Below are 14,148 nucleotides of genomic sequence, written 5' to 3' on the forward strand. Positions count from 1 at the left end.
ATCCAGCGTCTGAATATCTCATGCATTCGCATACAGAAGGGACTGTCGACTTTTGAGCCTAAAGCACAATGTGAGGACAGAATTAGGTACATAACATTGTACACTGAGATTTAAAGTGGCAATGTATGCGCATTCTAAATGGGGCATAACTAAGATCCAGAGGAGAGCAATCCTTCCAGAGATTGCAATGTAGAGTACAAAATACAGAGTCATCACAGTGGCAAGCATGCTTTTGATATAACTGCCCCCCCCCCCCATTCCAAGTCTCCAAGTCTGTGCTGTACCATCCCAAGCCTGGCAAAAAGGAGTCATATGGCATTTGACCATGCAACAAGCTCCTGGCCTCATTCCAAATCTAATTTACCCATACATTCACGTTCCTGTTCAATCCCATTTATCGATTTCTCCCTTCTGACCCCTTGGCCTTTGTCTGGAAGAATCTACCTGCCTCGAACTACAAACAAGCAGCACAACAAAAAAGTTAGGGATTTACTCTTAATAGAAGTGGCTTCTTTCATTTAAAAGAGAGCACAAATAATCTGTCTTAACCTACCACCTAATCGCTAGTGATTAGCAGGAGTCCTGCAGTAATTAATAGGGACCTGTGATGGTGAGGCACTTAATTAGGAAAAAGGAAATCCCTTGATCCATAACAATATGCCAGAGGACCGAGTGGTATTAGAGAAGAGGGTCTAGGCTGCCGTGTCATTGTAAGTGATGGGCTGGGCGTGAAGATCAAACTGCTGTTTCCAGGAAAGAGCCCCGGTTCTGGACTGACTATGCAACGCTACGCCACTCTGGCCCTGTGCCGCTCGTGACCATTTGCTGCGGTCTGGCTATGACGAGGGCACAAAATATTCACGGCCGGCTGGCTGTGCGGCAAGCACCTGTGGCCATCTGTCCCGCACGTCTCGTGGCACCTGCTGCATTAGCCGACCACGGGGCCGTGTTTGTTAGCACCCTTCCCACGCGGCCTCAAACTGGCTTGGAGATTTGTCGCAAAATTAAGTGGTTGCCACTCATTGTTAGGTGATTCTTCTCGATTGCTCTCCGCTACACAAATTGTTAAGTTAGCCAAGACTGAAGGCCTATCAAGTGACCATATCTGTTGTAGATATATCACACGCAGCGCTTATGTTTAATGAGGATCCAGTACATCTGATAGTGTTATTTAATTTAGGAATAATTTCACTCTGAAATGCTATTTTGGCATAAAAAACACCAGCTAGAGCCAATGAAGATTATGCAAATTAGATAATCGTATCTCGATTGACAACACCATGGAAAAAAAACCTTGCAAAAACTATCTCAAAGTAAATGAATCTCCCTGGATGCAGAAACTGGGTAACCAGCCAACCAAGACAAGTGTGACTGACACCTGCTGATATGTGTCACATGACTCCCAACAGGGCTTTAGTTAGCTGGCCCTTCAAGCCTCAGCTGGATGATGGCAATGTGTCTTTCACAAAGTCTGCCTTGTTTTGCTCACACGCCCTGCACAGACATTCAACCCTGTTCTCCTATCCAGAACAACTTATTTATTAGTATAAAAATCGGTACGGGAGTCAAACCCACGACTAGCACCTTGTTCCAGCTGTTCAACCTGGTGAGCTACCTCAGAATAGCACGAAAAGTGTAAAATGGTCAACTGGTTTTTACAGCAGGAAAGTGCATTTAAAGTGCTCTGTGTAAGTAATTGGATGACAACAAAATCTTTTGTTGTGTGCACCCTGCGCTCCCAACAGAAACAATGTCAAATGCTTTGCTATCCTGAGCATACAAGTCGTCCAACTGTTCACTGCCTTCGACTGCAACCCATTACTGCAGCAGCACGGGGCAGCTGGCAAGCAATCAGTGATCCAGGTGAACTGTTCGCCCTGCGAATGAGGATCCTGGTTGTTCCACATCCTAAGGTGCGCGGTGACAACTTCCTCATCGCCTGACCCAAAGATTATCTGCCCGTGCGCACAGTCTGATGTGGCCAGCTATATGCCATTCGCCAACAGTGATCTTGCACTGGACAACAGTGACACATCAGATTGTGTTTTAACGCGAGTGGCGCCTGATCTCACTGAACACTCATCCACTATATGAGATACTTACTGTGTTTCTGGACCACTGTCCACATAAACCATCTCGTTGGAGGCAGTTCAATCCCTATGACACCACTACATGTCATCGACTGCTAGCAGCAAAAGGCATGTAGTCGTGGCTATGCAGTGACTGTCCAAAGAGCTTACGTCCACTTTCTCATGCTGTCCCTCACACGCTACGTCCACTGGACATGTCCCTGAGAGTGTCCTCCGAGGTCACCCTGAAGAAATGTCCTGAATAGCTCCACAGGTCAGCACAATAGATGACACGTGCATCTCGCCGTCAACCACAGATCTAAGATGACTGTGTTTGGGTTAGAGGGAAAGATTTAAAAAAGAGCCTCAATCTCCTGGATGCCCACAGCTCCTCCACACACTGAAAAATATTACTCTCCCGCTTACAAGGCAACTCATCACTGAACGGCATCGATTCCAGCGAGCACCAGGTTCCAGTGCCATCCCTCATCCTGGGCCCGGAGACCTGAAATGTCAGGGAGAAGCCGTAGACGGTGATTGTGGCAGAGAACGAGTGTTCTTTATGACTGACCTTTGAGCAGCAGCGCACGGCAACAAAGCCACTTTTCTTTCCGAGACGCAGAGGGACCCAGAACCTGTGCTGAACATTTCGACTGGAGCATTGCCCCTGTATTGTGATTTTATTGCTCTGGGTGACACCGAGAAAGCCACTATGTCTGTTTGTTGTGATGTTTGCTTTTGTTTGTTTTTTATTACTTTGTTTTGTCTGATCTAAAGATTCTGATAAGTTATTTCATAAGGTGATTGAAGGATCTAACCTTGCCACACAAGTAGCCCTTTTGATTGATTTGCTGACACTGTTGACCTCCACAGGTTGGCCCTCTCAGCGTGGCAATGCGTATAATTGGGAGCAATCGATACTAAGTGTGATCCACTCTGACCTCTTCCCGTAACATCCTGCAGTGTTTGCCTGGGGGCCTTGTGCGGCGTGACAGACCTGACAGAACTATTGAGGTAAGGTGGCCAAAGTTTGTATGGAATTGTCTGTATTACACTAGATTCCCATGTGTGTACTGCATATCAGCCTTGTTAAAAAAGCATTTTTGTATCTAAAACAGATTTGATCTTCAGGAAAGTATTTTTTGTTTTATATATTTATTTTTGTTTAAGTAGCAGCTGGAGTGGAATACGATTATCTGGCCATAGAGGTTATGATCAATATAGGCTCTGATCTGATTAAATATTACCATCTAGGTTTGTTATCTGTCCTGTAAATAACTCTGCTTAATAATGGTTAAGCATTCATGCCCCCTTACTACCTCAACTTGGTCCTCTTTACTGGAAACCAAAATATTGTCACCCTAAGTGTCCATATATTAAAATAACCTTAGAGTAAAGTGTTACTGTATGCTATAAAAACTAAATAACCACCATAAAGATGTGTTAATTAATAAGCCCATCATTAATTCATCCTCTTCAAAGTTTCATTCTGATTCTTTAATACAAAACAACTCTTCGTATATGATTAATGTCTGTGTTTTTGCAAAACCAACCTATGAATAATTGCACAGCTGTAAAATTCTAGGTAGGAAAAGATGTATCAATTGGTCTGTATATGCACATCCTGGATCATCAATTACATCCTGGCTGTCTAGATGAAACACACACTCCGTAGATCTGACAGTACGGTTTAACTGCCCCAGGCCTTCTCAGAAGCCAGGCCTGGGTGGTAAGAAGTACATGACAGCGTGGGGGTTTTCTCCAGCCTTGCTCTGTTCCACTTACCGTCACACTTCTCCAGGATGTGGACGCTTTCGCCGATCTCCAGCGTCAGGCCGTGGGGCACACAGCCGCGGAAGCCGCAGATCGCTGCGAAGGACAGAAAGGGAAAGAGTGTGAGGAGGTTGTGCGGGACATTCATCGTACATGACTGCGGGACGTTCATCGTACATGACTGCTACATCAGCACTCCGACTGCCTGCCTCTCCTACGGCAGCCTGTGGAACATCACTCAACTCGACGGCAAAGCGAAAGTTAACGGTGTCATTACACTAAAAAAAAAGAAAAAGAAAGAAACCATAAGATGGCACGCGGTGTCAGCAGGGTCTGGTTGTGAAGTAATGCAGGTGTCTGAAGAAGAACTTGATGGAAGGACACGGTTCCTGGAGAAATTGTGAGCTCTGTGTGAACCACATGCGTAACTGCCAGTTCTTCTTTTTGTTTGGCTTATGCTAGACCATTAAGACCAAACCCCAAACCCCCTACTTGATCACTTACATTCTGCAGACATCACAAGCAGTCAGGATATTCCCTAAGGATGCTGCAAAGTCTACAGAGCAGCCATTTCCTGTTCCTGCTTGTTTCAGGGATTTTTGCCGTCGGTGAGTCTGGTCTTCAGTAACTGAAATGCTTGCTCAATGCATTTTACTATTTCAGCCTTTTAAAACTCTTACACCTGTCTCTGGGAAGAGTTGTTCAACACGAACTGCATCACTTAATATGTGACAGCGTTACGAATTTCTATCCTTCAGATACAGGTCACGGCAGGATCATAACCGATTATGTGGCCTGCAGTTGCTAAGTGTTTAGGCACTTGATCTGCTCTGCGCAGCTGCGATGCTTTTCTACACTTCAGAATTCACTCCAGTCCTGCTGCCACTGGCTGCCAATAAAGACGAGTGAACCAGTTACACACACTGCCACACGCGTGGCCTGTGTGACATCATGAATGGCATATTTTTTCCCTCCACACTTCACTCATGACATTACCCTTTTTGTCACCTTTTGTTAACTCTGTTGTGCCTGAAATAATAACAGAATGACACATGGCTGGCCACGCCTGGCACTATAAGAAAGGGGCTGCCATTCCAACATGGCCACGCATGACTTCGTGCTTGCCATAGTCCTGCTTGCCATATACCCTCATAGTGATTTTTTCAATTTAATCTCAATGTCCAATATAAATTGGCTCCCACTTCACCCTGCACGGTGTCCCCCACCCCAGCACACCTGATACTACTGATGCGCTGGAGCGGAGAAAACTGCAAAGTGTGCTGGGAAATGGTGTCCCAAATACTGGACCTGAGGACCCATGTCCTGGACTTCAAAATCACAAAAATGTCAATGGTATCCTGGCAGCAGTGTAGTTGCAATTCAATAATGTCAATGCAAAAAACATGCTGTATGAAAAAGCAGACATTTTGGGGGCCTGTAAAAACACTAGGTTTATGCATCCTCTCCTACTGTGTAAATGAATACTACAGGGACCCTACTGAGGTGACTGTGCTGAGTCATTTCTTCTGGTCAGCTATTGCATTGAGAAAAGAAAAAAGTCTTTACAAAACAACACTTATTTACAAGACACACCTTAACACTGTTTTTACAACATAACACTCATTTACAAGGCACACCTTAACACTGTCTTTCTGAATCATGCAAATACAAGTCAGCATGAAAATAAAAGTCGTTAATTAAACATCATAGATATTTTTTATGAAGAGTTTTGGGATAAATATGTATGTTAGAGAGCGATGTAATCTTCCTAAAAAGGACTCCGAGACCTCTAGACAAAGACCTCTAGACACGGTGCTTCCACTGTGTTTTACGGCTGATTTAAGCTCCGTCTGGGGAGATGTGCCATCCACAGCCAAGTTTATATTACATTAGATGGAGGTAACAATGGTTACAAATGCCCCAACCCCAACCCCAACACCAACATCCATGTCCAACCCGCAACACCAACTCACAACTGCAACCCACATCCCCAACACCCAACCCCACCCATCGCCGTCAGCAAAGCCTTTGAAGCCCCTAAATGCATTCACACATGGCCCAGTGTCCTGGGCTTGCCAAGACTGTGCCCTATGCATTCAGGCAATGGGCTCAGCCACCTTGAGGCTAAGTGTCTAAACTGGACCATAGAAACAGTCTGCAGCTAGTGGAAGGCAAAGCCAGAAGAGGTTCTGAAAGAACATGGAGGTTGTCTTCACATTTCCCACCTAGGAGACAAGAGACATAATGTACCAATTGGAAAAATGCAGGCTATCTAACTGCCAGGATTCATGATAAGCAAATGGCTCTTCAAAATAAAGCTATCCAGCAGCCAGGAAGATCTGTTATGATGTCCTTTAGTTTTGGTTGTGAGAACAATTAACAAAAAGGACACAAGGACAATTAAAATTGTTATTCTCCTGCCAATAACATATAGGCCATCCATATTGCTTCTTTAGAAGAAAGGACACAGTGCATGAGGTTCAACTGAGTCAGTCTGGTAATCCTACTTATTATTGTTTTCCAACCACAGAACAGCTAATACGAAGACAGGGAGACGCCGTCTCAAGTGATTGTGTTGGTCATTTTCCTGTCCTGTTTATAATTTGTAATCTATCTTCAAAGGCACCAGTAGAATATTTAATGCTCATGAGAAACAAGTGCTCCAGGTCCCAACGCTTGAAGGACAGCTGACAGAAATCAACATGTGTAATGAATAATTCAAATGACTATTAAACGCGTTCTTCAAAAGGGACTTCCATCAAGAAGACTTATTTTCATAATAATGCTGTTAGAAGTATGGTTGCCATTTTCGACCAAAATAATATGCATGGACTTTCACAAAGCATAATCAATCGAAGTGCTTTAGAGATTTTTTTGATGAGACTAAAATAAATAGCTAATATTTAATATCATTCATAAAATTAGTGGAATGAAAAAAGTGGAACCCCCCTTTAAGAAACACGTCCTTCAAAATTCCTATTAAATCTAAAAATTAAACAAGGCTAATGGAAGCCATCACACCTACCATTAGCCATCACACTGAGCATTAGCAACTACAGCAATCAATACCCACCAGCTTTCAGTTCCATTTCCTGCATTTTCACAGATCCTCAGTAACGTTATCATCTTTCTTTCACAGTTAGCCACGCAGCCACTATTCAGACGATGGAGAATAGGCACAATTCTGCTCTACTTAGGCTGCTATTGGCAAACTACTGCTAAAAATCACCACCGTAATACTGTACATCAGCACAATAGCTATGAAGGGGTAACAGGAACACATCCTGACCTCAGAAATGGATTAGGATTTAATTAAGGCAAAGAGCTTGTCAAATTAGCATTCGATGCAGTGTCTGCTCGCCTCAGAGTCCATGGATGTGAGAGGGGGTGGAGGTCACGGGTTCAGATCTTTGTGAGATGCAAGTGTCCCCACGGTATTAGGAAAACAAGAAAATCATACATTTTGATGACTAGATACAGAATAGGTTTAGATACAGCACAAGTAAGTCAAACGATAAACAGTATTACAAGACTCCCTGTGTGTATGTAGCCTATATCTTTCTGATTGGTGCAATCTACCAGATTCCAGTAAGTACTGTAAGAGACCGGAGGCCAGCACAGAGCACTCTTCATAGTCAAGTAAATATTTAAAATGTTTATCTGCCAGAAACATAATATGCAGGTTAGTAAAACAATCCTCCCAATATGTGATTTAACCTTAACATAATTCAGGGCATTTCATAGCATATATCCACCTAACGCTGAGGCTTATGCTAATTTAAAGGTCATATAAATGACGCAAACATGACACATAAGTTCTTGCTCACACTTGTTTACACCGTCGTTTATTCATGGTTCTTCTACTGCACTTCCATTCTCTCTGGCTTCAAGTTACTCAGAGAACTGCACCTGCTTCAGAAAACACACCGTACGTGTCATGGCTGTCTCCCTGTCCTGCAGCGTTACCCTGGTTCCCGAAATTCACCACTGACTTTCCCTCGAGCCTCATTTACTGTACGAGAGCCTCCTGCTGGTGTTCAAGGCACGCTCCTCTTTGCACGCCTCTTCTCACAGCCCCTCCCCTCCTCTGTCTGGACCCCCCCCACCCCCCCACCCTCACCCTCGTCTCCTGCCAGGTTTCTCCTCACTCTTCCTTTTCATTCTTCCAGTGCCACATCGCAGGATTTTGGCCTGTGCCATCGTCTCCCCCAGCAAAGAAGATCCTTAGAGTCCTTCACCTTTTTTTCTTGCATAGTGCAGTTGTGTGCTTTTAAATGTTATTTACGTTTGTCTCGCCACGTAATGCCCTTGAGTTGTAAACCAGATTATTATTATATCTACCTGTGCTGGTCAGCGTGGAGTCTCAGGCAAAGGATATGACATCAACAAAAGGTTATGATGTCAGATATACAGCAGCAAAGAATCAAAAGAGCAAGTGAGCTTGACATGAGCTTATTATTATATGAAAAATCAAATATACGAACACAAATGGACATAAAAGAATATGGACGTACTAATCCACATCTATACCCGTGATCTTGTCAAAATAAATGTATACATATATTTCATCAGAAATTACAGCATATTAGTTTGAAAGTCTTTTTCATTGCACAGTAGTCAACTTGTGCTACAGCTCTCTAACACTAGATGGCACTCTGTTTAGTGCCCATTAGGGAATCCCCTCTTTCTATACGGCATGTCAGACACCCCCCCCCCCCCCCATTTTTTTTATTACAGATGAAAAGTAAAATATCTGCATGTGTTTAGATCCTGCTTTACATATTCATATTCAGATTACATGAATCAGTTTCACAACAGCTGTATAACTTTATGTGTTCTGCACTGGGATTCAACATTGTATACTGTATATGCTGCTCTGTAATTAGCATTATTAGTAGTACTGCTGTAAGTAAACTCCGAATTGAATCGAAAAATTTTGCATCTATGTTCTAGTTATAAATGATTTTAGTTATAAAGGACAAGAGTCATAAACCGTCATGTCCTATGGATCTGCAATGATGTACCAGCAATTCTCCTCTCCAAGGCCAAACAGATGTAAGTAAACAAACCTAAATTCCCACTGAACTTTATTTGAACTTGCAAGCACAGGCTTCATTTGCTGATCACAGTTCACTACTAGTGGTAATTAATTCCAGACAAAGTCTGTGAATGTCGGTGAGAGAGAATAGTCGCACGTACGGAACGGTCTTGTATCGCGCGAGCTTTGCGTTTAACAAAGCACCGACCGCAGTGCGCTCGTGACGGTCCCTCGACAGTCTTTGTTCCCCAAAATGAAACGCCGCACACGACCCGGAGCTACAGGAGTGTCGCACAGTCCCGAGCCAAGGGGCGGACCGGTACTTTCAAGATTCTTTGACACGAACCTTGGCAGTGTTCTTGTGACAGCCTAAGGGTGACCATGAACGGAATCCACGAGACAGGACTGGAGCAGCTGTTGCACATTGCTTTGGGTAATTTGCTCTTGCTCATTCTATTTTACCTGTACACGTTGGAGCCCCCATTCACAGTCTGGGCACGCTGCCTGCTACAGCAGGTGAACTGAATAGGCCCTTCGCCTCCGCGAGCTGGCAAACATCCCTCGTGCCTTCCCAGGAGGTGGAGGTGGGGCTTGCTCACAGCTGACCAGAAACTACAAGTTTTTCTCCATGTAAGGTTTAATCCCATGTAAAGAGTCTGTTTCTAGATAAATAGTGATTACCTATATATATGATTTACTGACTATCCGCTTACATTGATTAGGTAACATGGTTTACCTAAATTAATCATTATTGTGACTTAACAGATTAAACTTGTTTGGGCTGCAAGGACAGTTTTTCTGAACTACTGTACTATAACACTAAACCCTGTTCTCGCAACAAAACTGCCAACTGACAAAACCGATTTATCAGATGAAACACTCATTTTGCAAAAGCGTATTCACCTATACGAACTCTACGAAAAAACATTCTCACTGACAAAATACAATTAGCACACTTTTGTCATCGTTCAGACACTACAGTTGAAAACAGCATGTGTCTTGAAACTGAAAATTAAACCACAGTATACCAAATGTATACACTGGGATTGCGTGTTCCTAAGATAAGATACGATTATCCTTTATTAGCTCATCACTGTGGAAATTCACAGACTGGGGAAACCCATAGCTTCAATACTCTAGAAAGCAGACAGGATAAAATGTATTAGAGAAAACTTGGTAATACTGTTTTACAGTATGTACCCCCTAATACTGTAAAGTGACATCTATTTGTAGAATAGAAAGAGGGCCACACGAGGGTGTCCTTAAGAAAGGGAATGTCTCATTATGGTCTGCATTGCATGAAATACAACAGTGGGGTGAAGATAATGTACATTTTGTAGGGATCAACAGTGTCAGCATAACCGACTGTATCCTGCATCGCAAGCAGATGAGGATGAAAAGAGCTTACAGAGTGCCATTTGAGCACATTTCAGAGTGAAAGTGTAGATTTACCGTACAGTTGCGCTAGATACTAGCATATATACTGTAGTGTATGTAAATGACCATGTATACAGAGACGGGTATGAAGTGTGTGATGCCATGGCACAAACCTCATTTTGGTCTATTTTCACTGTGTGTGTGTAGAATGTTAGAACTGCAGTCCATGGAAGAGCAACACGCACATTCTGTCTCACAAAGAGGAGATGTGAGGTCACAATATAATCTGTCAACATGCCATTACCTGGCCAGTATAGTGGCAACGTGACCATAGGTGTAGCCATCAAAAGCTACAGGGTTCTCCATCACCATGTTGCATTAGTCCATATAACACGTAACAACATCTCACATTTCTGGAATGTCTTTGGGATCATCTGAGGTCCAAGAGTATGTGAATGAACTACCAATAACCACTGCTTCACAAATATTCCTTCCACCATTCTCTCCCATCCTAAACTCCAGGTTCTTTCTTAGCATGGCAGTGGAAGGTGCATGACTGAAACCATCATAACTGGAAAATCCACTCTTGTGGATGGCATTGAGGACTGGAAATACAAATAAATATATCACAGGTCATATATTTCTTTATGCATGGGTTTTTAGTATGCATGAAAACATGGGTTTTCATAAATATAAAAATGTGCAAAATTAATCATGTTTTTAGTCCTACTATGCCAAGAGCCCAGTGTTGTGCAGTTTTATGTTGTGTGTAATCACTGTGAAGTTTTTACACATTGGCGTGGCACATGAAAGATGTTTACCGGTAATTTGAGCAAATATAAAAGTTTTGATAAAATAGTTGACTGTTTTGAATTTTGAATGTAGACTTAATGGGTATTGTGTTTACTGTTTTGTGAAAACTGGACAACATAATGAAAAGAGAACCATTTGGTTACCTATCATACATCATGCTCAGCTGTTGTCTGCAGATCAGAGACAGACAGAACCTCACCTACAGACAGAACCACACCTACAGTCACAGCTGCATACCTATGTCCTGTTATCTTTGGCATCCCAGTTTAAATAGCTTGTTTCAGTGGTGGAGTCAGAGAATCTGAGCGAGGGCATTCTGCCTGAAAACCTGAAGAAATGCAGCAGGAAATGCAGCAGTGTCGTCTCTGTTTCAGACCTCCGTTAGGGACATAAGTACATGGTGGTTTGCAGATGGAAATCTGCAATAGTACCTTTACTCTATTTGTGTGTGCAAATGGTGGTAGCTCTTTAGTTTCAAGTTTGCACAACAAAAGTATAGGAATTGCATTTAACTTTATAATGTTGCAATCACAGATCTGCAGATCACAGATGTGTCTAAAAAATAACTTTCTACCATCTAAAATTGACCAACTTGATTAAATTGCATTCTGCAGCAAACCATCACTCATGTTTTTTTGTACAAAATGCAAAGTGAATAGATCTGTGCAATGATGTAAAGGGTTTTCCAGGAAGGAAGGCCTCCATTTTAGCACAGCATGTGGCACCACTGTTTGCTCCGTGTTGGAAATGATGACATTTAATTCCACGGCAAATCAGAATAATGTGCCCTAGAGCAGATATTGTACTGAGCAGTCCATAATTAGCTGGCGTGTAGTTATTTTCACTGTTTTTGGCCATGCACTCCAGCAAACTGGCTTTGTTGAATGAAATGTCGGCTTCAATTTGAGGGAATTTACATCTAGACTGGGTGAACCATATAGGAATCACAGGCCTTGTGACACCCCTCTCCCTTCCGGCTCCTTTGGAATAAGTAATTGACTGCTTAGTTTTCTCTTGCCAGCTGTGCATCACTGCATGATTAATTCATGCACACGAGAGCTATAAAAAGAGCTGGGTTGATTCTACTGGGCTTAGACGCTATTATGTCACAGCATCAGGACCAAAGAACTACCAAACAAATTAGCAGTGGTAAAATAAAACGTTTTGGCATATTGTTAACTAGCAAACATGCACAGGTTGGCCAAGTACTGGTAAAACAACCTGACAGACTGTTGTAACTAATAACTATGAAACACTAACAATCATGAAGTAAAATGGCTGAACAGATCAAGGACTCTGTCCAGGATGCTTGCATAAGCACATGCATCAGTCCGACTTCAAAAAGTATTCTACAAGATCCAGAGCTCACATTCTAAGCTTCAAGTGCTGCACTGTAAATTACTTCTAAGTGTTAGAACACCACAAAATGGAGAGTCCTATATACCTTTATATTTTCTTTCATTATACGTGTATTATTATCCTGGTATTTCAGGTCTCGCTGCATTTTCAATGCCACTGTGTTATATTCTACATCAAAAGGGAGCTGGTCTCTCAAAGGCAGTACAGCACAGAGGGGGTTAGCATAAGATGCCATGCGCACACAGGGTTGATCTATACACACCCCATATAGAGGCTAATGCTCCACTTTTGCCTCCATGTCAGGATTCACTCATCACAACAGGACTCCCCCCATCACGCTTTCACTCCTGCTCTCCTACACAACCTCACGTCTGAACTGGTGTAGCTACAAGCCTCCGAAGGGCGTGGAAGACGTAAGCGAAACGCGAGCGTGTCTGTAATCTCTGCGCCCGCAGCCCACGGTCTGAGCCACCACTCTCGCCTATGGTGAAGCACACGTGCATCTGCCCAACTCACTGTACAAGGAGACGTGATGGTGCCTCTGGGGTCATGAAAAAAGAACTCCAAACATCTGGTCTAAGTAAGAGTGCCATAACAAGAGGGGTTTTTTAAGCCATCGGCTCTTTGTGGGTGGATACTGAGAAAGAGGCGAAGTACTGCGCCTTCACCATCTTGCATTCAGTCTCCCCACAGAGGTCACACCCATTTTAATCCAAGGGTCATTTCAATTACATCTTGGAACAGACAGGCCCTGACCAATACACTGAATGAAGGGAGAAGAAGGCACTTTGAAAGCCAGAGCACAAGTGATAGGAGCAGCCTGGCTGCACAGACTCTGCAGGGCTAGCCTGTAATCCAGAAGCTTCTTAAGGGCTTCACCCCGTGGGTCCTCCTGGCCCCGTCCGCTCCCTCAAAACGAGTTCCTAAAAACCCGCCTGATCAGTGGCTGCTAAAGGCAAAGCCGTTGGGTTCCCGTGACCTTTTTTACACGACGACTCGTGGCGCGGCGCGAGTGTACTCCCGCGTGAGCCGCCAGAGCTCCGTCTGAAGCCGAGTTCTGAAGACATCACATGCTCCAAGTGTTCCAGAGTGGCTTCACCACTGAACGCTGAAATGTAAATGAACAAGCGTCTGTTCCTGCCACTCAGTGAGTGATCCGCGTCCTTGAGCAGATATGAACAGAACGTTCTCCAGGCATTGCTGATAATTTACCACAGAACCGCAGATGACAGCAATTCGGCTCCAATTTGGTGTCGGCCACAAATTACGTAAAGGCAGAAATTAGTGATGGTTAAATGATTTTACGACAGTTACTACACATGCTGTAAGTGTAGCATTAATGTAGTTTTCCATTACAACAACCATTTGTTAGATATAGTCAATAAAGCCTTTGAAACTCTTTGGAGTTTTTCGAGTGTTGAAAAGCAAACACTGTGCATCTTGAGTACATATTAGTCCATGACCACATCTTACTTCAATAACCATTCTGATATATTCTCATTAGCTGGTCTACATTGCTGTCTAAACAGTGTCTGTGTCAGTTTCACAGCTGCATGTACTGGTAAATGTTTTCACTGTGCCCATCCCTGACAAATACATCACTCTAATCCTCCACTGAGTTTGGGGATGGGGGTGTGGGCAGGGGTGTGTGTGTGTGTGTGTGTGTGGAGGGGGGGGGGGTGGTTAGTGGAAGAGGATGAAGATGCAGCTACTGGGGTA

General features: G+C 43.4%; 1 protein-coding gene across 9 annotated transcripts in view; it reads right to left on the reverse strand.

Annotated features, from left to right (window-relative positions):
* dock3 (dedicator of cytokinesis 3) overlaps positions 1-14,148 on the reverse strand; it is a 173,872-nt gene that overhangs the window by 133,413 nt on the left and 26,311 nt on the right. For all 9 annotated transcript variants that reach the window (XR_013131732.1, XM_077008187.1, XM_077008180.1 and 6 more), the window contains exon 2: positions 3,855-3,938. Coding sequence is in view for 8 of the 9 variants with exons in the window: in XM_077008187.1 (XP_076864302.1) it covers positions 3,855-3,938 (84 nt within the window). In the remaining variant the exon portion in view is untranslated. The remainder of the gene's footprint in view (positions 1-3,854; positions 3,939-14,148) is intronic.

Source organism: Brachyhypopomus gauderio, chromosome 1 (assembly GCF_052324685.1).
Source record: "Brachyhypopomus gauderio isolate BG-103 chromosome 1, BGAUD_0.2, whole genome shotgun sequence".
Taxonomy (NCBI): Eukaryota; Metazoa; Chordata; class Actinopteri; order Gymnotiformes; family Hypopomidae; genus Brachyhypopomus; species Brachyhypopomus gauderio.